Source organism: Callorhinus ursinus, unplaced genomic scaffold, assembly GCF_003265705.2.
Source record: "Callorhinus ursinus isolate GAN/ISIS: 27379988/994484 unplaced genomic scaffold, GSC_fseal_2.0 scaffold23, whole genome shotgun sequence".
NCBI lineage: Eukaryota > Metazoa > Chordata > Mammalia > Carnivora > Otariidae > Callorhinus > Callorhinus ursinus.
In genome coordinates, this window is record NW_027397085.1 from 3,276,935 (window position 1) to 3,301,083 (window position 24,149).

At 44.7% G+C, this 24,149-nt stretch overlaps 2 protein-coding genes across 2 annotated transcripts in view; both read right to left on the reverse strand.

Moving 5' to 3' along the window:
- Positions 1-22,274, reverse strand: part of S100Z (S100 calcium binding protein Z) — a 41,478-nt gene extending 19,204 nt beyond the window's left edge. Inside the window, exon 1 of the mRNA XM_025892516.2 lies at positions 22,173-22,274. The gene's annotated coding sequence lies outside the window, so the exon portion shown is untranslated. The remainder of the gene's footprint in view (positions 1-22,172) is intronic.
- Positions 9,200-22,315, reverse strand: F2RL1 (F2R like trypsin receptor 1). Its single transcript, XM_025892570.2, has 2 exons — positions 22,173-22,315; positions 9,200-12,799 (listed from the first exon to the last, which is right to left on the reverse strand). The coding sequence occupies exons 1-2, from the start codon at positions 22,252-22,254 to the stop codon at positions 11,688-11,690; spliced, it is 1,194 nt and encodes a 397-aa protein (XP_025748355.2). The 5' UTR covers positions 22,255-22,315; the 3' UTR covers positions 9,200-11,687.
- Between the last annotated feature and the right edge of the window lie 1,834 nt (positions 22,316-24,149).

Below are 24,149 nucleotides of genomic sequence, written 5' to 3' on the forward strand. Positions count from 1 at the left end.
AAAAATGAAGGGGGGGAAATCGGAGGGGGAGACGAACCATGAGAGATTATGGACTCTGAGAAACAAACAGGGTTCTAGAGCGGAAGGGGGTAGGGGGATGGGCTAGCCTGGTGATGGGTATTAAAGAGGGCACGTATTGAATGGACGCAAACAATGAATCATGGAACACTACATCCAAAAAATAAATAAATAAATAAAAGGAATAATTGGCTCTGGTTTACAGCTCTTTACACTAAGGCACCGAGCAGTTACATAGCTTTCCCAGTCACTGCAGCGGTGAAGTGAGGATTTGAACCCAGGGCATCTGGCTCCAGAAGTACTTAATCTTCACCACAAGGAGGCGGGCGCAGGGTTGGAGGAAATCTATCTCAAGCTGTTTCTTGAGGGACTCAGCGCCTTCCCTCTCGGTTTACTCAGAGATTGATGGGCTCTAAGTCATAAATTACAGCAATTCCTGCTTTCCTTTGCGATAAGGAACATGCCTGCCACGCCCTGAGTCTGGACTCTCGCAGCCACAGAGGCTTCCTCAGACCTATGGGATTCCCAGCCAGGGTTCCCCAGCGCCCCAGTGCTCGGAAGGAAGGCAGCTCCAAACTCCACCCCCTGAAATTTAGATAAGAGCATTCTCCTTATCTCATCTCCCCAGAAGGCAACTGGAAGGTCAAAAAGGGAAAAAAAAAAAAAAAAAAGGGAAGATTCTTGTTTCTAAATCTAGTAGTTGGAGTTTGAGGGAGGAGGGCTTGGGGCGACAGAGAGTAGGGGTGAGGGAGCACAAACAGGGGCAGAAGGTGGTTGCCATGGGGCAGCCTCTCTAAAAGGTGCCCTTACCTTGGCCACAAAAGAAACACACACACACACACACACACACACACACAGCCAGCCCATGAGCAGCCTGATGGAGGCTCAGAGCCCTGGGGTTCTGATAGGCCCTTTGGCCTGCGGTCAGCTTCCTTCTGGCTCCTGCTTGACTCTTCCCTCGCCTTGAAAACTTCAGGGTTTCCTGTTCTTGTCCAGGCTGAAGGATCCAGAAGTACCTTCAAGGTATAGCCTGGGCTCCCTAGACCTGCTCACAAGATTTAACTTAATCTCATGTCTTCCCAGACATGTCGTGTCATGTGCTGTCATGTCTTCCCAGATGCCAGTTTCATTCCACGCCCAAGAAGACCCAGCAGCTGTGTGTGCCCCTCCTCAGAGCGGCCAGAGCTGGGAATGCACAGACCTGGCCCAGAGAGCCACTGTCCAAAAGACAGAGGGCAGACACAGCTCAGGAAATGTCCAATAGACACAACACTGTCTTGAAGGAAAGAACTCCATCATAGGTTCTGAAGACTGGAACATTTCTCTTTCTGAAATAATTATTCTATCCCACCTGAAAACGAACATTAAGAGGAGCTACCCTGTGTCAGGGGACCATGAATGAATGAGTTGTGTCAAGTAGGTAATTTAAAAATGACACAAAAAGGTATACACGTGATTTATCACATGCTCTAACCAAGGTATATAAGCATCCCTCTACACGTGCTGACATGCACACTCGGAATCTTGCCTTGAATAAGCAACCAAACTCAACAGCCCTGACAGCATGAGCTACTATGGCAGCTACTACGGAGGCCTGAGCTATGGCTGTGGCTGAGGCGGCTACAGATCCGACCGCTGCCCCCATGGTGCTATGGAGGATATGGATTCTCTGCCTTCTACTGAAATTCTGCCTCAAGAGCCCAACATCTGAGGCCATAAAAGGATTACCCAAATCTGACTACAATAATCAAACCAAACAAGATCATTCAGCACCAGGCCAAGATCAAAAGCATTTAGCATCTAAGATTTTAGGAATATTTATCACTTCATAAAGGTCTCTTTCATGTCTCCTGGTTTCCTTTATTTGTGCTTTTATAACTGTGAGATTTCTCTATTCCTTTTGCAATAAATTATCTTAAGTTAAAACAGCAAAAAAGAGGGCGCCTGGGTGGCTCAGTCGTTAAGCGTCTGCCTTCGGCTCAGGTCATGATCCCAGGGTCCTGGGATCGAGGCCCGCATTGGGCTTCCTGCTCAGCCGGAGGCCTGCTTCTCCCTCTACCTCTGCCCCTGCTTGTGTTCCCTCCCTCGCTGTGTCTGTCAAAGAAATAAGTAAAATCTTAAAAAAAGGCAAAAAAGGAAAGAAGAGAGGGAGCGAGGAAGGGGAAAGTTAAGAGTATGCAAACTGTAGAATTATAGAATGACGGGCATTCTAGGGAGATCAGAACGAATGTGTAGGTGCAAAAGGCACATGTGAAATGTCCACACTGCCATTTAATGATAAATCCTGTCAGAGTGGAATTCTCAGGCACAGCCAGCCAGATCCAGATGGTGGCTGGGCCAGTGGGGGTGAGGGGTCCCCCGTTCCCTATCCTTAGAAGCATATTAACATCACCATAAGGCAGCAAAGCCATTAAGAATTTTACTATTCTTAGCTGCTTCCCCGTAAGTGCAAAATGAACAGATGTATAATCAGAGATATTGGTCAACAGAGCCTTTTAATCCTGTGGCTTGCTTTTTGTATTGTCAGTGGAGGGCAATTAGCAAAATCCAGTGTGGAAAAAACTACAAACAACCTGTTTTCCTCAACAAATTCATTGCAAGGGGGAAAAAAGATAAATTAAGAGACTTAAAAAAGACATTAATCAGTTGCAATGTGAGCTTTATCTGGATTCTGATTTTTAAAAAAACTAAAAAAAGAAACCAATTAGAATATTTGAGACAAGTGGAAATTTGAACACTGACAGGATACTTGATATTAAGGAATTGCCTTTTGTAAGGCATGATTTCTAAATTCCCTATCTTTTAGAGTACTGAAACATTTACAAGTGAAATAAAACGATTTCCAGGATTGGCTTCAGAATAAATGAGATGAGAAGGTGAATGGAGTAGAATTTAACAATAGTTTATGGACGTTAGGACTGAATGATGGATACATGGAGATTCTTCACACAATATACCATCTGCGAGGGTACAAAATCCTCCATAATTAAGTTTTTAAAAAGTAAAAAGAAAAGAAAAAAGAATTCTAGTTTTAATTAACAGAAACATTATTGAATAAATACCATTTTCCTCCTGGCCCTGCAATTTTTTTTTAAACTACAAATTCTGAAAGCAGTTATATTGTTAACAAAGTCTCCCATCTACAAAAACCTTTGGAGTGAAAACCTGTCTGTCAACAATAAGAACTAGACACAGCCCCCTCCAGGTGCCAAGTGGCTTCTGAAAGAACTCAGAGCACAAGGCTTGGCTACAACTGCTTTCTCAGGATTAAGTAATTAAGTCTACCCAGTGCTACATAGAAGCTATAATTAAACCCTTTTGTGTACTGAAGTCATTCACCCCAGGCTACATGGTAAAACTAGGGTGCGGAACGTGGAACTGAGCCAAGACACAGCAATGCTGAGAATTAATCCTTCATCTGCAGGTGAGCTCCCCAGGGCCCAGGGCTCCAACTCCAAACTCTGAGGTACCAGCTGTGGTGACTAAAGCCATGTTCTCACATTCTCCGTAAAAGAACGGTAGGAAACTTCCTAGAATAAACGACGACGTTCCAAACAGTTTTCTGCAGCCCACCCAGAAAAGCAATTTAGATTTCCTCTCAGAGTTAATACAAAGAGAAATGGGACCAAATTTCCCCCAGGCCAGAACCTTTCAAATGTCACTGCTTTACTGGTGAGGAGCTGGAGAAAAACATAAGTTAAATAAAGGACGAAAGATACAGCTTAATTTCTTCCAAGACGTTCAGATAGATCAGATCGCAAAAACTGTTTACAGCAGAATGAGTAAACAGACACGCACACACTGTTGACAAGTATAAACTGACGCAAAATCTCCAGGGGATAATTTATCTTGATCAAAATTACAGATACCCTTTGACCACAAAATTCCATTTCAAAAAAAGTTATATTTCTAGTAATACAGTATATCCAAAGACACTCTAGCCTCAACAGTTCCGGCTCTCCTGAATCACACTCATTAGCATATTCTAAAGATAACAGAATTGCTCTCCTTGTTTGTCCTGTCTCACAATCCTCTGCTCCCTTTCGCAATTAAACTTGCTATACTGGATCGTGTCATTCGACACTTCCTTACTTCTCATTTTTTCTTGAACACACCCACTGTGGCCTCCTAGTCCCACCATGTGACTGGGCCTGCTGATCCTGTCAAGGTCATCAGCTCTGTTCTTATCTGTTATTCCACATGGTTGACCACTCTCCTGTACATCCTCGGCTTCCCTTCTTTGGACTTTCTTCCTGCCCCAGTGGCCAGTCCTTTTCACTCTCTTTAACTGGTTCTTTCTCTGCTCAAAATTTAAGTGCCAGGGTGCCCGGCTGGCTCAGTCAGTAGAGCATGAGACTCTTGATCTTGAGGTTGTGAGTTCAAGCTCCATGTTGGGTGTAGAAATTACTTAAAAATAAAATCTTTTTTTAAAAAGGTGCAGGAGCCCTTTTTGCCCACTGATTCTGTCCCCATACTTTAATAAAATCACCTTTTTGCACACACACACACACACACACACATCTTACCAAAAAAAAAAAAAAAGAGTTAAGTGCCAAAGTCCTCTGATTTAGGCCCACTTCTCTATATTCTCTCCCCTAGGGCATCTTGCCAAGTCCTTTGCTTTAAAAATGCTAGTGGGGTGGCTGGCTGGCTTAATTGGCAGAGTGTGTGACTCCTGATCTTAGGGTCGTGGGTTCGAGCCCCACTTTGGGAGTAGAGCTTACTTTAAATAAATAAAGAAAAGAAAAAATAAAAATGCTAATGACATGGCAAAGACTCAAGCCTTTATCTCCAACTCTGATGAAAAGAAAAAAAATCCAGACTCAGATATCCAAATGTCCTACTCAACAGTTCTAGATGGATGTGTTTGTTTTTAAAAAAAAAGATTTTATTTATTCATTTGACAGAGCGAGAGAGAGAGAGAGAGCAACAGAGGGAACACAAGCAGGGGGAGTGGGAGAGGGAGGCTTCCCACTGAGCAGGGAGCCCGATGTAGGGCTCGATCCCAGGACCCTGGGATCATGACCTGAGCCGAAGGAAGATGCTTAACGACTAAGCCACCCAGGCGCCCCTAGATGGATGTGTTAACAGGTATCTCAAACTGAAGATGCCCATGGCCGGGGTTCCTGGGTGGCTCAGTGGGTTAAGCATCTGCCTTTGGCTCAGGTCATGATCTCAGGGTCCTGGGATCAAGCCCCACATCGGGCTCCCTGCTCAGGGGGGCATGTTCTTCTCCCTCTCCCTCTGCCTCCGGCCCTTCCCCCCTCTCATGTTCTCTTGCACCCTCTCAAATAAATAAATAAAAATCTTAAAAAAAAAAAAAAAGAGAGAGAGAGAGAGAAGATGCCACGGCCAAAATAGTACTCTTGACTTTCAACCCCCAAACCTGCTTACTCCTAATTATTTCACTGTCATCCATCAAGACAAAAGTCTAGGCATGCTCTTCAGTTCCTCAATTCTTCTTTCCTCACATCTGTCAACTTTTCATCTAATACAGTCCAAATTAAGTTCCCTTCTCTCCATCTCTTATCTTCACCCTAAGTCAAGCCAACATCATCTCTTGCTTGGATTGCCGGAATTTCCTCCTGTTCTTGCTTCCCCTCTTGCCCTTCTTTGATCCATATTCTATAGTAACTTTTCAAATTACCAGTAAAACAACCCTACGGGCCCCACCCTGAATGAAAGTCAAACCTCTTTACTCCCTTACAAACCCTTTCAATTATCTAGTGCCTGTCTCACTCCAATCTACTTGATCACATTCTCTTCCCTTCACCCATTCGCATAAAGCCCTTGCTTGGGATCCTCTCATGGTTGGCTCTTTCTTGTCCTTATGTTGCAACTTAAGTTTCACCCCCGTAGAAACCGTCCCTGACCTAATAAAAATTCTCTTAGCATTTACCCTTAGAATTTACTAGTATTAGGTATTTTTCTTAATTTCAAGCTCTCTCCAATTATTAAGTACATTCCACAAGAACAGGGTGATTATCTATTTCGCTCTCCACAATATCCTTCACTGCCATGAACATGACTTGGCACAGAGTGCACGGCAGAAGACTAGTGAATGAACAAGTATTCGAAAATACAGAAAGATACTCAAAGACTGCTTGCACAGCAATGTAAGTATAGCAAAAAACTGGGAACTATTTAAAGCTAGAGGATTCCTTACAGTATATGTATACAATGGATACAACTACTTAAAATAATGAGGGCAGGGGCTCCTGGTTGGCTCAGTCAGCAGATCATTTGACTTGATCTCAGGGTCATAAGTTTAAGCCCCATGTTGGGCATGGAGACTACTTAAACAAACAAAACCAAACAAAAAAAAACCCCACTAAAATAATGAGGTCAATCTATAAATGCGGATATGGAAATAATGTCCTGATGTGTTTATATACACAGTGTGGTAGCCAGCCTCCAGCATGGCTCCCAATGGTCCTTGCCTCCTGGTAATTATGCTTTTATGTAGTCACATTCTGTACTGAATTGGAGCTAGTCTGTGACAGTTTGCTGGAGATGGTGGTGTGTGGTTTCTGAGGCCGGTTTCTGAAAGACATTGTAGCTCCCCACTTGTTCTCTGGGAGCACTCGTTTTGGGGGAAGTCAATCTTCATGTTATATGGTCACTCAAGCAGATGTGTGGGCAGGTACACATGGAGAGGAACGGAAGCTTCCCGCCAGCAGCCAGGATCAACTTGGGAGCTCTGTGAGGGAACCACACTAGAAGCGGAGCCTCTAGCCCCAGTTAAGCCTTCTGATGATGATGGCAGCCTCATGAGAGTCCAAGCCAGATCCTTCTGGCTAAACTACTCCTGAATTCATGACCCACAGAAACTGTGCATACTTAGTTAAGTTCTTATTGTTGTTTTAAGCCTCTAAGTAAGTTTTTGGGTAAGTTATGTTATATATACATATATAATATATATATTTATACTATATATGTATGTACTATATAGTAGAGTTATATATATAGTATAACTCCTCTTTTACTTAAAAAAGCATATTGGTACACATGCTCATACATGCCCAGAAAATACCTCAAAGGGCACACACTAAGGGAGTAACTGGGTTCTGATAAAGTGGGTAGGGAGGGAATATGTGCTATATCCTTTTATATTCTCAAATTTACTTACCAGACCACTTATTACTTTTACAATTTTTAGAAGTTTATTTTTTAAAATGTTTAAGCAAGGGGCGCCTGGGTGGCTTAGTTGGTTAAGCCTCTGACTCTTGGTTTCGGCTCAGATCAGGATCTTACAGCTGTGGGATCGAGCCCCACAGTAGGCTCTATGCTCTGTACGCAGTCTACCTCAGATTCTTTCTCCCTCTCCCTTAGCCCCTCCCCGCTCATGCTCTCTCTCTCAAATAAATAAAATCTCAAAAAGAAAATATTTAAGGGGTGCCTGGGTGGCTCAGCCATTAAGTGTCTGCGTTGGGCTCAGGTCATAATCCCGGGGTCCTGGGATTGAGCCCCGCATAGGGCTCCCTACTCCGCGGGAAGCCTGCTTCTCCCTCTCCCACTCCCCCTGCTTGTGTTCCCTCTCTCTCTCTCGCCATGTCTCCCTCTGTCAAATAAATAAATAAAATCTTAAAAAAAAAATTTAAGCAAAACAATGTTCAGAGGGATAAACCATAATGATGGCCTTTCCCAAGCCCTCTTGTCCTTCATGTTTTCCTCGACTTTCTCCTACTCTCAAGATCTAACTTTGGAATAGGCTGATATTCTCTAAAGGCTTTCCAGTAGCCAAATACTGGAGAACTGGTTTTGTCTTTATTATCAGTGCATTCCATTGAGAACACTGACCCCATGACTACTGCTAGTGCCGGAACCCTGATTTGATTATTTGCACTGAATACTGTTCATGGCACTCACATTGCTGCTGGGTGCTGACAGCTCGCCCGGAGTTTGCCACAGAGCCCGAGGCTGGGGAGGTGGCTTCTGCAGAAGGGGATGGCCCATGATTCCAGTTGAGCCTAATTTCTCACCAATAAAGACAGAGCCTGGGAAATATTACACCGAATGACCGACCAGTAGAGGTAAGAGCAGCTCACACCCAAGCCAGCTCAGACTCTCCTTCAACAAAGACAAGGTGCGGTGTGAGGGACTCCTATCACTTCCATTTAGATCAATCAACCATCTCAGTGAAGTCCCTAGGCTTAAAAAAATGTGGGACTTGATCTGTGTGTGTTTTCTTCAGAACTGGGGGTGGATGACACATGCCTCTGACCTAGTGGAATCAGAGACTTCTCTTGTGAAGACAACATCCAAACTCTGCAGCACAGAAACATAATTTTAATTAGTGAGACTGGGGGGTGCGGGGAAGTTGTGACAAATTTTACCTTTGATTCTGTAACATAGTTCAATCCTCCCAAGGGCCCCCAGTGAGTTCAAGTTCCAAAAAGAAAGTTGTAATCACTCAACTATGCATATGATGAGATTACAGCCCCAGGATTTATGAAATCTTGGTAACCAGGAAATTAGTCTGAAACCACTGCTACAAACAACAAAAGTGACACCCAGGTAATATGCGTAAAACAACTCCAAACCAGGCAGTTTAGCATTAGTGCTGGCACAAATCCACATTCGCTTCCAAATTAAGAAGGCCCTCTTAATTTGCGTGGAGCTAGCAGAGTGCAAAATATTCAAATCTGCAGATCGCTTTAAAAATTTGGACCCCACTGGTGCCTGGGTGGGCCAGTCAGTTAAGGGTCCAACTCTTGGTTTCAACTCATGGGATGTGGGATCAAGTTCCTTGCTCAGCAGGGGGAGTCTGCTCAATATTGCTTTCTCCCGCCCCCTCTGCCCCTCCCCCTGCTTGCTCACATGCATGGGCACGCTCTCTCTCAAATAAATAAATAAATCTTTTAAAAAGTTTGATGAAAAATGAACCAACATCAACAACAACAATCCTCTTCCTTAGGGAACTAAATAATGATCATCCATACATGAAATACTACCTGGTCATTAAAAATAATGAGGAAAGGGAGCCTACATGGCTCAGTTGGTTAAGCATCCAACTCTTGATTTCGGCTGAGGTCATGATCTCGGTCGGTGGTGAGATTGAGCCAAGGGTAGGGCTCTGCACTCAGTGAGAGTCGGCTTAAGATCCTCTCTCTCCCTCTCCTTCTGCCCCCCCCACTTGTGCATGCTCTCTAAAATAAATAAAATCTTTAAAAAGACATTTTAAAAATAATTAGGAAGATCCATATTAATGGATTTATCAGTTAACATGTGTGCGCATGTATATATTCACATATTTCTTAAGATATTTATTATATAATATTTAAGATATGTAATAGTTAATATATTTAATGGATAATATACATATGCATTTTATAGATAAGTTATTATAAAAATTTGTTTCCTTTGGGAAATGAGAATGGGCACAGGTAGGAAAGAAAATCTTCATATGTTCTTGTTCAGTTTAATATACCAGCATGTATTATAAAAATGATTAACAAAAGAAATAGCAAATACCAAAATAAGTTTTTCCATTGGATCAGTCCATACACCACCTGCAGGGCCCCTGTGAGCCATCTGCTTCTGCTTCCTTTTCTTCTGTGCCCACCATCTTTTGCTTTCTTACCTGGAGGATGAAGACAACCTAAGCCTGCTATGAGACTCAAAGCAGAGCCTGCGGGGAAGGCAAGGTATAAACAGGAACTGGAGGGGAAAGGGGGCACAGCAGAAATGAAATCCCATGAGCAGTGTAAGAGTCACAGCGCTAAGTGATATTTATGAGTGCATATGTGTGCTGAACATTTAACCCTCATAACTCCATAAGGAAAATATCATTTTCCTCGTTTTACAAATGAGAAACGAAGGCACAGGGAAGGATCTTCCCTTAGCTCACAAAACGAGGTACGATGGGGGCAGAAGTCAGCCCTACCCGCCAGCTCAAGAGCTGCCCTCTTCGTCAAAAGGCTGTGCTGCTTCAGTGCAAATTAAAACAGTAAGATTCTGTTTCTAGTCGGACTAGCAAAATTCCAAAAGATGGATAGAGCAAATGTGGAGGAGCATTTCAGGAAACAGGTGCAAATGTACTATTTTGGTTGAAATATAAACTACTGAAGGCAATTTGACAAGAGTTACCAAAATTTAAAATGGTCGTCTGACTTTTGACCTGGTCATTCTACTTCCAGGAACTTATCCTATAGAAATACTCACAAAGATGTCTACACAGATGGCCAATGTGGCACCATTTTAATAACAACAACAACAACAATAATAAAAAGAGAAAGAGACTTCAGAAGACATCGCCAGGGAAATAACTAACTACATCACAATATACCCCCAAATTCAAGTCTGTATCCATTAAAAATGGAGGTCAACCTACAGACACAGAATGGAAAAAATTCTAAAATGTTAAGTGAAAACAATTGTCCTCAAGCAGTATGTACTGCATGGCCTTATTTATCTAAGAACTGTGGTGTGAGCATCACATCATTTCTTTTTATAGGAGTGATGCTGGAGCTACCCTTTCCCCACACCCTTCCTCAAAAAAACCCACAAAACACACAACTCAAAAATAAGCTGTAAAAAAAAAAGGGGGGGTCATATGTTATTTGTAAATCAATCATTACAATAAAATTATTTCAAAAAAAATCACAAATACAAGTTATATAAATTCACTTTGGAATATGTACCCTCTAAATATCTTATATATCACATCTCTTTAGCATTCTTTTCCAAACAGACGTAGTTCAAATCCAGCTAAGGCATTACAATTTCGTATTTGTAGCAAGTGAAAAAAACTGCCAATAAATAATCCAACTATAATTTTGAAAAATACTAAGTGGTAAATGCCCCTCTTACTTTGAAACCATCTATAACTCAGACTACCTGAAGATTCTGAGGCAGTATACAGTTACATGAACTTTGTGTTTCCACATTTAAAATCTTCAATGTATTTTCCTTGTAGCGATAAGGATATATACAAAAGCTCAGAGGGCTGATAAATAACTGAAAGTCATAATGAGACAACAAACAGATCTCATTACAAGCTATACATAAAAGGGACACAAAGCAGTTTGCTTTTCCCTTGGCACCCAGACCAGTGGTTCTCAAACCTGGGTGTGCATGAGCATCTGAAGCAGAGGCTTGTTAAAATGCAGTTTCCTGACTCAGACCCTGTACTCTCTCATTCCTGAGTCTAACGAACCTGCATTTTTAAACAAGATCCACAAGGAGGTGATAGGAAAACCCCACTAACATTCTAAGTCTACGGTCCAATGCTAACCAGCTGCCCCTGATTGGAACAGAAGTGACCCTGACTCTGCGTAGCTTCTTCACCTTGTTACTTTCTTCATCTGTACAGTCAGTCCATTGGTCTGATCATCTCTGAGGACACTAAAGCTCTAACACGGCTATAAGTTCCAGCCAAGAGTTTGTACAAGTCACCGAGCTTCTGATTTTTCACCGCCTTCTAAAAAGTTTGCTTCTGTTAGTTCCATTTCCGAGAGCACCTGAGTAGAGGAATTCTAAAACTGACATCTGTTAACTTGGGGGACTTTCCTCATGCAAACAGGGAAGCTTCCAGCAATCCTGAGAGGTGCTACATATACATGGCATGTGGTGAGACCCACTTGGTCAGGGGACAACAGAAACATACCCATAACATTAAGCAGGCTCCAAATCCTCCTGTAAAACAACCAACGGAGGGCCTGAAAAACTCAGTAAGAGGTTTTAACAGTGGTTGAACTTGAAGAATAAGAGCTGGATTTCCTGGAGGACTTCTTTGAGGTGAAAGATATTTGCATCTGCCGTACGGTACGAACACTTCGACAAAGGAGAGCATTCTTCACGTGATCCCTGAAGTCTTGTGAAACAAAGTAATAGACGAAGGGGTCGATGCAGCTGTTGAGGGTGGAGAGGCAGAGGGCTACAATGTACAGGGCGTAGACGTGGCTCTGGCTCCTGGTTTTAATAAGGAAATAATGTAACACAAGCAGAAGGTTACTAGGAGTGAAGCAGATCAGGTACATGGCCAGGACAGTGACAATGAGTTTGATGGCTCTCTGCCTCTTCTTTTCCGAGTTTTCATCCATAGCAGAAGATTGGAGTATTCTGATCATTAGCACATAGGCAGAGGCTGTGAGCAAGGCTGGGAATAGAAAGACTCCGATGGCCAGAGAGAGGAAATAATTGAACATGTCCCCTACCAACACCTCCTTAGGCAAAACATCATGGCAGGTTGTGATGTTAAGGGCTGGAATGTAGACAGTCTGCTTCACGACATACAAGGGGATGGTAACCAGCAGAATCAGCACCCATATCCCCAGCGAGACCCCAAAGGCAATGTTTGCCTTCTTCCTGGGGTGCACCAAGGGATTCACGATGACCCAGTACCTCTGCACACTGAGGCAGGTCATGAAGAGAATGGAACAGTACATGTTGCCATAGAAAAAGCCAATGAGTACTTTGCAAAGAGCTTCCCCATAAATCCAGTTGTTGCCATGTATGTGATAAGCAATCTTCAAAGGGAACCAGATCACAGAGAGGAGGTCTGCCAAGGCTAGATTGGCCATGTAAATCACAGCAGGGTGCTTCTTCTTTGTTCGGAAAAGAAAGACCCACAGAGCCATGCCATTACTTGGCAAACCAATCACAAATACAATCATGTAGACAATTGGAAGAAAGACAGTAGTCAGTTTTCCAGTGAGGACGGAGGCAGAAAACTCATCCACAGAAAAGCCTGGCTCCACGGTAACTCCTTTCCCAGTGATATGAGATGAGCTGTCAACCTTACCAATGAGACTTCTTCCTTTAGAGGTTCTATTGGTTCCTATACAAAAAAGGCAAGGCAGACAAGGGTCATTACAGAGATCAATCTTTCAGCGGTAATTGTTTAAATAAAAGTACTTTAGGGGCTCCTGGGTGGCTCAGTCAGTTAGGTGTTCAGCTCTTGGTTTCAGCTGAAGTCATATCTCAGGGTCGTGAGATGGAGCCCTGCCATGCTCCATGCTCAGTGTGGAGTCGGCTTGAGATTCTCTCCCTCTCCTCCCCGCTCTTCTCGCCTCCAAGCTTTCATGTGCTTTTCCTCTCTCTCTCTCAAGTAAATGAATAAATAAAATCTTTAAATAAAAGTACTTTAGACAAAGACAAAAGGAGTATACAAACGGCTTACAAGTGCTTTCTTTGGGTGATGGGATTATTGGGTTTTGTTTGTATCTTTTTTACAATGTTTTTTTTTTTTTTTATCAGAAGGTTGGGTACATGTGAAATACAAAACTGATTTCTAGGACTCAAAAAACTGATAGTATTTAGTGGCACCTGGGTGGCTCAGTCTTTAAGCGTCTGCCTTCGGCTCAGGTCATGATCCCAGGGTCCTGGGATTGAGCCCCGCAACGGGCTCCCTGCTCCACGGGAAGCCTGCTTCTCCCTCTCCCACTCCCCCTACTTGTGTTCTCTCTCTCACTGTGTATCTCTCTCTGTCAAATAAATAAACAAAATCTTTAAAAAAATTAAATTAAATTAAAAAACTGACAGTATTTAAATTTATTTTTTAATAATTTTAGTATTTAAATTTATTTTTACACATGACCCACAGTTATTTGTTCCTAACTATTCCAATGACGGCCACCTCTCTCATGTGAGACAGCATCCAGCCTGGCCTGTCTGTCATTCCCTCTCCCAAAGTCTGACACAGGGAGATCCCCAGCAGCACAAGGAACGTTCCCTCTGCACCCATGAGGACACTGCAGGCCACGGGCAGGGACTGCCCTGCTACTGCGTGAGCCTCCTGGAAACCTTCCTATGGAGGCCAGCGGGCAGGCAAGTCTTCTGACCTCAGGGTCACTGAACAGGTCGGTGCACTATTTGTGTTCAGACAATCTGCGCTCTGACTCTGAAATAAGTACCATGGCAAGCTGAACAATGTATGCTGTCATTCCCGTATTTGCCTTAAACTTTAGAAACCACACACAAATGACTTATCCAGCCTACATCCTGCCTAACCAAGTGTTCACGGAGCCGCAGAAGAAAGTGAGGGAGGGCGCCTGGGTGGCTCAGTGGGCGAAACGTCTGCCTCCGGCTGAGGTCACTATCTCAGGGTCCTGGGATGGAGCACCGCAAAGGGCTCCCTGCTCAGCAGGGAGTCTGCTTCTCCCTCTGCCCCTCCCCCTGCTTGTGCTCTGTCTCTCTTCTCTCTCTCTCTCTCTCTCTCAAATAAATAAATAGAATCTTAAAAAAAAAAAAAAAAAGGAAAGAAAGAAAGAAAAAGGATCTTTTGGGGGCACCTGGTAGCTCAGTCAATTGAACATCTGAGTTTTGATTTTGGCTCAGGTCATGATCTTAGGGCCATAAGATCAAGTTCCGCTTTGGGCTCCGGGCTCAGTGGGGAGTCAGCTTGAGATACTCTCTTTCCCTCTCCCTCCACCTCTCCCCCTGCTCGTGCACTCATGTGTGCGCTCTCTCTCAAATAAATAAATTCTTAAAAAGAAAAAAAAGATCTCTGTAGATATAATTAAGGATCTTGAGATGAGAAGATCATTCTGATTACGTAAGTGGGCCCTAAATCCAATGACAAGTGTCTTTATAAGAGAAAGTCAGAGGGAGATTTGAGAGAAACAGGAGAGAAGGCCGAAAGGAGAAAGAGTATGAAAATGGAGGCAGAGGTTGGAACGATGCTGAGGAACAAGCCAAGGAATGCCAAGAAACACCAACAACCCTGAGAAGCTAGAGGAAACAAGGAACAGATTCTCCCCGAGTCCTCAGACGTGCTCACACCTTGATTTCAGACCTCTGCCCCCCAGAACTGTGAATGAATATATTTCTATTTGAAAGCCACCAGCCAGTGCAACTGTTAATGGCAGCCACAGGAAACTAAACACTTAGAATACACCCATCTCTTGTTGTACCTAATCTCTTTTATAATGTTTTAAGAAGAATATGAATTATTTTTAAATTAAAAATGTTAAAATATTGCTACATATTACAGTGTTCCTCAGATACTTGACTAAAACCCACAGTAAGAAACACCCAGTTCTAATACATATTATCCATAACGGAAAAAAGTTTCACAAAACAATTACCTTTATTACACAGGCTGCATTCTAACACTTTCTATTATATTCTATTTCATCCTTATAAAAAGCTAGTCACCACCCTCTACACTGACTTCAAGACCCACTTAAATGTTTTTCAAAACCAGTTAGCAGAGTGACGAATTTTGAAGCACCTCAGAAGGCTAGTTTGTTTTTTAGACAGATGAGATGTCTGTGGAACTCTCCCCAGACCCAAAATAGCAAGGGTCCCTGTATGAGATTATAGGTTTCTTTAATTGTGGGATTGTGTCCTAATTTTTTTTCTAGTTCCCACAGTCCCTGGCATAGCCCTGACATACAGCAGGTGCTCAACACCACGTGGATCAAGAAGCTCAGCTAGGCACATCACGGAAGGAAACAAGGGAGAATCAAGAGCTCTCCTGCCCATTTCTTTAGCTCCCTGGCTGGTCCAGTTCTACCCAAGCCGCACAAGGACAGGAGCACCAGCAGGGGTGCTACAGGAGCACGGCCCTACAAAATACAACTCCCTTAATACTGGTTAGTGTTCCTCCTAAGGGCTCCTATCACGTGTCCGACATTGCTTCCAACACTTTACATGCATTAGCTCACTTCACTTCCACAACAACCTTCTGAGGGAGGTACTATTACCAGACATCTTTTTATAGATCCATAAGCTGATGCACAAAGAAACTGAGTAACTTTCCCAAGGCAAAACAGTTGTTAGGCAGAAGTCAGGATTCAACACCAAGCAGTCAGTTTCTAGAATCCATGTTTCTCACCATTATACCACATTGCACCTTTGAGGCCCTGACCCGTTATGCTGTGATCCATCAAGACCAACCAAACTATGCCAACTCCACACAATATTTTTTCTCAAACGGAAAGGTTTAAATGTAAATTTTTGCCATTTTAAAAACTACTCTCTTTAAATTAGCCCTTTCTCTAATAATTTATATATTTATTTGTATTAATATCAACATGTTTGAACCCTTCAGAAGTGTAAGAGAATCCTGTGAAGCCTCTGTAAAGTGCTAACTCTCCAGAGAGGGAGTGGGGGCACAGCTGGTAACTGACCGGCAGACTGGGTTCTGGAGAACTCTGCCATTCAAAGAGCTAGGTCCTCCACCCCAGAAACAGCCCACCAGAGTCTAATTCAATGAGTTAGCCTGTATTTCTGTAGGACAGAGCCAACACAATTTTAGAATTACCAAAAGGAAACTCAATTGTTTTTAGTGGGGAAAAAAAAAAGATTATACAGCTTGCTTTATAAAAGAGAAAAATCTAGGCATTGATATCTCAAAAATAATGACCAGATATTATGTGCCTAAGAAAAGAAATACCTGCCAAGTTAAACTTGCCAAAAAAAACCCCAAAAAAACCAACACCACCACAAAACAAACCTGAATCTGGTCAAGCACCTGGATCCAACTGCCAAGTTAATGGAAATAAAGGAGACAATAGAACATATTAAATAACACCACATGACTAGAGCCAGAAAAACCCAGACTGTAGAAACCGCTACAGGATCAAGGACCTAATTTCTTCAAAATACAAATTACAAAGCAAAAATAAAAGAGAATGAGGTGTAGAGGAGGGACTCTCAGATTAAAGAATTTAAAAGACCTATGAATCCATGTAATGTGTGGTCGGCCTTATTTGGATCTTGATTCAAACAACTATTAAAATAGTACTTATAGAGGCACCTGGCTGGCTCAGTGAGTACAGCATGGTGACTCTTGATGTCAGAGTTGTGAATTCAAGCCCCACGTTGGGTGTAGAAATTACTTTTTTGGGGGGAGTGCTTGAGTAGCTCAGTCGGTTAAGCATCCAACTCTTGATTTAGGCTCAGATCAGGATCTCGGAGTCATGGGATGGAGCCCAGTGTCAGGCTCTGGGCTCAGTGTGGAGTCTGCTGCTTGAGATTTTCCCTCCCTCTCCCTCTGCCCCCACTCCTCCCCCGCTCGCACCTCTCTCTCTTAAAAAAATTTTTATTGGGGCGCCTGGGTGGCCCAGATGGTTAAGCATCTGCCTTCAGCTCGGCTGGAGCTCCATGCCAGGTTCCCAGCTCAGCAGGGAGTTTGCTTCTCCATCTGCCTCTGCCTCTCTCTCTGTCTGCCTCTCTCTCTCAAATGAATAAATAAATCTTAGAAAGAAGGAAAAAATACAATAAAAAATTTTAAAAATTGTATTAAAAAAATAGTACTGGGGCACCTGGGAGGCTCAGGTCATGATCTCAGGGTCTTAGGATCCAGCCCGGCATCGGGCTCCCTGCTCCACACGGGAAGCCTGCTTCTCCCTCTCCCACTCCCCCTCCCCCCTGCTAGTGTTCCCTCTCTCACTGTGTCTTTCTCTGTCAAATAAATAAAATCTTCAAAAAAATAATAAAAAAAATAAAACACTTCTGATTTACTTTTGGGAAAAATGTATGAAAACTTTTACCTTTTTTTAAAAAAAGATTTTTTTTAAATTTATTTATTTGACAGAGATAGACACAGCGAGAGAGGGAACACAAGCAGGGGGAGCGGGAGAGGGAGAAGCAGGCTTCCCGCCGAGCAGGGAGCCTGATGCAGGGCTGGATCCCAGGATCCTGGGATCATGACCTGAGCCGAAGGCAGCGCTTTAACGACTGAGCCACCCAGGCGCCCCGAAAAACTTTTAACTTTAAAACTACTACTTGTGGGGCGCCTGGGTCGCTCAGTCAGTTGAGCATCTGACTCTTGGCTTCATCTGAGGTCATGATCTCAGGCTTGTGAGATCCTGAGATGGCTCTGCGCTCAGCAGGGATTCTGCTTAAGACTCTCTCTCCCTCTGCCCTGCCCCCACTCTCTAAAATAAGTATATACATCTTAAAACTACTACTCGTTCTACCAGGAGAGACGATGGACTCTGAAAAACAAACTGAGGGTTCTAGAGGGGAGGAGGGTAGGGGGATGGGTTAGCCTGGTGATGGGTATTAAGGAGGGCACATTCTGCATGGAGCACTGGGTGTTATGAACAAACAATGAATCATGGAACACTACACCAAAACAAATGATGTAATATATGGTGATTAACATAACAATAAAAATTAAAAAAATAAAAAATTAAATTAAAAAAAAACTACTACTCGTTCTTTGCTATTTTAAGCATGCTTCTGTGGCTCACCCTCCCCACCAAACCAAGTACACAGCAAGTACTGTACTTGTGTTAACTCTCCTATCTTTTTCTCTACTAACCCCTCACCCCAAATCTATTTGCTTTCAACCTGTGGGAACATAGGCTGAAAACTAAAAGCTTCAATTACCAGAGACCCCTCCCTAGGTACACATTAGTAAATTTTCATGCGTTCTTTCAGGATGAGCTGTTTTCTTCTCAACACTTGCCTAGCTAATAAAACCATTAGGAAAGTCAAACACAGACTTCATCAAATCATCATCTATCCAGGTTAATTAATAACTATGCACAAGGCAAGCAAGAAACCAAACACAAAGTTAAGAGTCCCATCTTCACGTTCATTACAGTATTCTCTCTTATTACAAAACACTAGAAATATCCCATGTGTCTATTAACAGAAAAGAATTTTAAAAATTATGATAGGGGCGCCGGGGTGGCTCAGTCGTTATGCGTCTGCCTTGGGCTCAGGTCATGATTCCTGGGATCGAGCCCCGCAACGGGCTCCCTGCTTGGCGGGAAGCCTGCTTCTCCCTCTCCCACTCCCCCTGCTTGTGTTCCCTCTCTTGCCGTGTCTCTGTCAAAAAAAATAAAATCTTAAAAAAAAAAATTCTGATAAATCCTCCTAGAACATGTAAAGTTTAAAAATCTTTTTTATTTAGGGGACGCCTGGGTGGCTCAGTCCGTTAAGAGGCTGCCTTCAGCTGCGCTCAGGATCCCAGCGTCCTGGGATCGAGTCCTGCAACAGGCTTCCCGCTCAGCTCAGCGGGGAGTCTGCTTCCCCCTCTGCCCCTACCCCCCCACTCGTGCTCTCGCTCTATCAAATAAATAATTATTTTTTATTTATTTTAAAAGATTTTATTGATTCATTTGACAGATGAGCCACCCAGGCACCCCAATAAACTATTTTTTAAAAAAAATACTTATTTATTCGGGAGAGGGGCCCATGAGTGGGGGGAGGGGCAGGAGCAAGAGGCGGGGCTTGATCCCAGGATCCACGAAATCACAACCTGAGCCAACACCGAGAGTCGACAGCTTAAAAGACTGAGCCACCCACGTGCCCCACAAAAAGATCTTCTCTGTTTATGAGTACATATTTTAGGCATGGATGCATGAAAGCATGGTAGAGGATACAAACCGAAACGTCAGCAGGGGTTTACTTTGGGTACTGAAAATGATTTTTTTAAAAGATTTTTATTTTATTTATCTTTACTTTTTATTATTTTATTTATTTTTTATGTATTTGTTTGTATGTATGTATTTATGTATGTATGTATGTATTTATGAGAGAGAGTGCGTGCACCAGAGAGAGCACAAGCAGGGGGAGCAGCAGAGGGAGAGGGAGAAGCCGGCTCCCTGCTCAGCAGGGAGCAGGTTGCAGGGCTCCATCCCAGGGCCCTGAGATCATGACCTGAGCCGAAGGAGATGCTTAACCGACTGAGCCACCCAGGCACCCTGAAAATGATTTTTTTTTTTAAGTAGGCTCCACACCCAGCATGGAGCCCAAAGCGGGGCTTGAATTTGCTACGCTGAGATCAAGACCTGAGCTGAGGTGAAGAGTTCGGCACTTAACCAAATGAGCTACCCAGGTGCCCCTGAGTAGTGAAATGATTTTATTAAACTTTTCTTTTTCAAAAAAATTTTTGTGGGGTGCCTGGGGTGGAGCCTGCTTAGGATTCTCTCTCCCTCTCCCTCTGCCCCTCCCCCTGCAATTGTGCTCATTATTGCTCTCCAGAACTTGTCTAAATCACATACTACCTGTATAATGCGTTATCAATTACAAAGAGAACAGAAGTTTCAGTCTCCAAAAGAAAAGCAGAATGCATCATAGGGGACCCTCCTAGGCTTGTGACATGGTAGAAAGAAGTGCATGCCTAAAACAAGCTGACAAAAATTCCCAACTGCCATCACCCTACCCGGCCACTCTGGGTAAGTCCACTCACTTCATTCCTCATTCGATATTTACTGAGCTCCTTTCGATAATGAGACTGTGCTGGACCATGGTGATGGTGATGTTTCCCTGGCCTCCCAGAGTTTATGATCCAGTGGGGAGACAAATTAAACATATTTACACAAATAATTATCAATTACTGTTGGGACAGGAATGCAAATGTGGTCTGATGAGTGTTTTCCTTGCCCCGACCCCCAAATCAGTGGCCCCCATCTGTGAAATGAGAGGGGTGTATCCTTGGTGGAGCTGCCCTCTAGGAGTCAGTCTTTTTCGTGAGATCCCCCCAAAAAACTGAGAAGAAAATCAAACCAAATATATGCCCTGTAGCAAACTGAGGAGCATGCATAAGGGTCAAGCTAAAAGGGGATGAGCAAAGAGGCATGCTAAGGGGCAGAAGAACTTTGCGGATGCTCTATTTCTTAATCATACTCGATTTAGTTTCAGATTGGGAGGGAAAGCTCCATCTACCATTATTAATGTCTGTCACTTAACTAACCCTTTAGGAAAGTTACCATGAAATAGGAACAAAAGTATGTGGAGAAAAAAACCCTCAAGGTGCAATATTAAATAGTTCCGGTTAACAAGTAACTTGATTTTTTTGTTGTTGTTGAACAAGTTCACTATATTCTCCAGGAACCAGTCCCCCCCACCCCAGCCCCGTCAATTTGTAAACAAGTCAAATACTCGGGGCTATCTTCCTATACGAACTGTCTAAATCAGAAAAGCATTCAGTCATCTACACCTACGTATTTTTTAAATGTATGCACAACCTTAGTTTTACCCCCGAATTTTAAGTTTCCAACTTTAAAAGACAGAGGCAAAACGAAAAGTGTTCACCACAGTTTCAATGTTCCTGGTTAATAAATGTCTTTATTCTAATGCTGACCAATAAAATGTATACAGTGGTGCAGTTTTCAAGTATATACTACAACATCCTTTTCTGCAACTCCAGGGGAAAAAGGGTCACTTTCTTCAGTCTAATTCAAATCGACAGTGATTTGCTCTTTTACAATGTTTTTACGAAGAAGATAAAAGCGAGACCCTGCCTTTTACAGCAGGTCTGCAAATTGCGCAGGGAAATGAAAACCTCCCTTTTAAGACTACCCTGGCTGCTCCAAACAGCCGGACACCCGTTAGCAACACAGTAGCGTGATATCCGGCCAACGATCCCCCGATGAGAGGCCCGCTCAGCCGGGGAGACCCCGCCCCCAGGAGGACAGGCTGGAGCACACACCCGGCAGCACACTGGCGGAACCCAGCTGCCCCGCACAAGTTAGCCTCTGAGCACCGCCGGACGGCTCCCGTGCTGTTCCAGTCCCGGAGCTGGCAAGCCTCCGCCATACACACCTCAGCGCCAGCCAAAGTCTGTTACGTGTGGCACACAAAGGCCCGGAAACCCAGGGCCGTAAGGTCACCTGGCCGAATAAAAGGCACGGTCCGAGAAGTTCCATTTGTAAAATCCGCGTGACTCGCAACTGCTCTAGAACTGGAGGCTGAGCGCTCATTACCCCCAAACTCAGCTGGGTCCGGCCCTTCCAGACCCCGGCCATCCACGGTGCCGGAGGAGCTTCGCGCCCCGGGAGGGTTTCGAACTACGTGAGCCGACTCGGAAGAAGGGGCTCTAAAAGCTGAAGGGGGTCGCAAAAAGCGCCAAAGATGTTTCCCAGGCCTTGGCTCTCACCCATTCCACATTGCTCTGAGCCAGCCAACTCCAAGGGGTCTAGCGGGGCCAGCCCCTCAGTATTTGCGGAAAGCTCCTTAGTTTCCAAAGAAGCCAACCAGAAGGAAGGGCGGTTGAGCCCTCTAGGTATCCTTTAGATGTGAGCACTCCATTCCCTCCGCGGACCTCAGCCTCTCCCGTTTGTCCCCACCCAGCTAGTAGGCCCTCCCGGCGCAGGGATCCCCATCAAAGTCACCTAGAGGGGGATGCGAGAGGTGGTGGCAGCGGCAGCAGAACACCCTTCGCGCACCTGCCCGCTTCCACCACCTGCCCGTGTGCCTTGGACCCCCGCTCCTTAGCGGCAGGAGCCCTCCCTGACCAAGTTTCTCACCTTGGACGGTACGACTGCAGGAGACAGAGGCCGCCAGCAGGATGGCGCCCCCCAGCATACACGCCGCGCTCACGCTTCGCATCCTTCCTGCAGCCCCGACGCCGGGCGGGCAGGGCAGTCGCCGCCACTGATTCGAAACTCGGAGCTCCACTCGCCGCTCGGAGAGGAAGCCGCGGTCTCACCTGCTCTAATCCAAGCCTCTCCACTCGCCTCCCGAGAGAGGGCGAAGTTTCAGTGAAACCCGAGGCGCTCGGCGCACCTGCGCGATGCCACGCCCCCGGGCCGGAACGCGCGGCTCGGCTCCGCCCCTGCGAACGCCAACGCGCGGGTCCAGCTCCTGGCAGTCTGGCCCCGCGCGCGAGCCCCCACCTCCGCGCTGCAGGTGCGCCAGCCGCCGGCGGGAGGGTGCGGGAGCCGCCCGCAGGCGGGGCGGGGCGGGTGAAGTAGCTGTACTGGAATGCAAATGACAGGAACGCCGGGACTGCGAGTTCTTTTAGACCGGGCCACGCCCAGAACTCCCATTACCCTTTAATTACTGTTGGGGATCCAGGGTCTTCCGTGTCTTTCCCTCCTCCCCCTTGCTAAATGGAAAAAGCCGAGGCCTGAGCTCACGGACTTTGTCGTTGATAATTGGTAGAGGCTTCCCAGTGTAGCGGGCACTGGGGGGAAAAGGGGTGAGTTTGTTGGATTTTTTTTTTCTGCTTTGTTTTTTGTTTTTGTTGTTTTAAAGGGGTAAGTTTTTAATCTGCAGACACTTGGTAGATGGCTGCGGACACCAACGAAAGCGGTGGGGAGCAGGAAGGAGTCCTGGCGAGGGGTCAAGAATCTGGAATTAGTTTCCACTCTGCTCTTAACTAGCTGTGATCTCGAACAAACCTCTTCACCCCCTTCTAGGCCCATTTCCTCGACCGTGAGGTGGAGCGGGCGAGGTGATAGTTGGGACAGCTACCTTAAGTGCCAAGAGCTAATGATTTGGAACACTAGTTTAATACCGACCGCAAGCCGCGCATTAAGTATGCTTATTCCCAATTTACAGATGAGGAACTGGCGTTTAGAAAGGTTGGATAAATTGCCCACATTTACGGAGTTTATAGGCACAGTTTATAAACACACACCACATTTAATCTCTAGTCCATGACTGCCACTTTCTATTAATCACTGCACTATAAATGCTTCGACCAGGGTCTCCCCCGCATAGGGAGCCGGTAGTCCAAAGCAATATATAAGAAGATAGAGGGAGTGTTGAGAAAAGGAGTGAGAGTTTGGGGGTGGGTGCACAAGGGCCAGCATCATACTGGTAATATTGTTTGCTTTGCAAAAGCAAAATCAGGGGCACCTGGGTGGCTCAGTTGGTTAAGCGATTGCCTTCGGCTCAGGTCATGATCCCACGGCCCTGGGATGGAGCCCCGCATCAGGATCCCTGCTCCGCGGGCCTGCTTCTCCCTTTCCCACTCCCCCTGCTTGTGTTCCCTCTCTCGCTGTCTCTGTCAAATAAATAAATAAAATCTTTTTTTAACAAAAAGAAAAGGCAAAATCAAGTTTAAAGTTACCTGCTAAACTACTGGGTGATGGAGGAGCAGAAAAGAGAAACATCAGTATTGTCCTCAGATGTTTGAAGGATTAATGCTCAGAGAAGAGGGTTAGACAGGTTTTGAGTAGCTCCCCAAGAGCAGAAATATATGGAAGCCACAGTGGGAGGCTAATTGTGGCTCAGTATAGAAAGAGATTTCTAGCAAGTACCACGGGTCTCAGTCCTGAGAGCTGTCAGCTGAGCTTGAGGGCCACATCACTACAGGACTTGCAGCAACGGACCAGGCCATCCCCATGGCACGTTGGAGAGGGGAGTTCCTTCCCAGGGCGAGCGGCCAGATTGGGTGAGTCCAGATAGCCTCTTGAGAGGCTTGAGTCCTGAGAGTCCACCATTCTCCTTAGAAGACTTCTAAGTTTGGGCGCCTGGGTGGCTCAGATGGTTAAGTG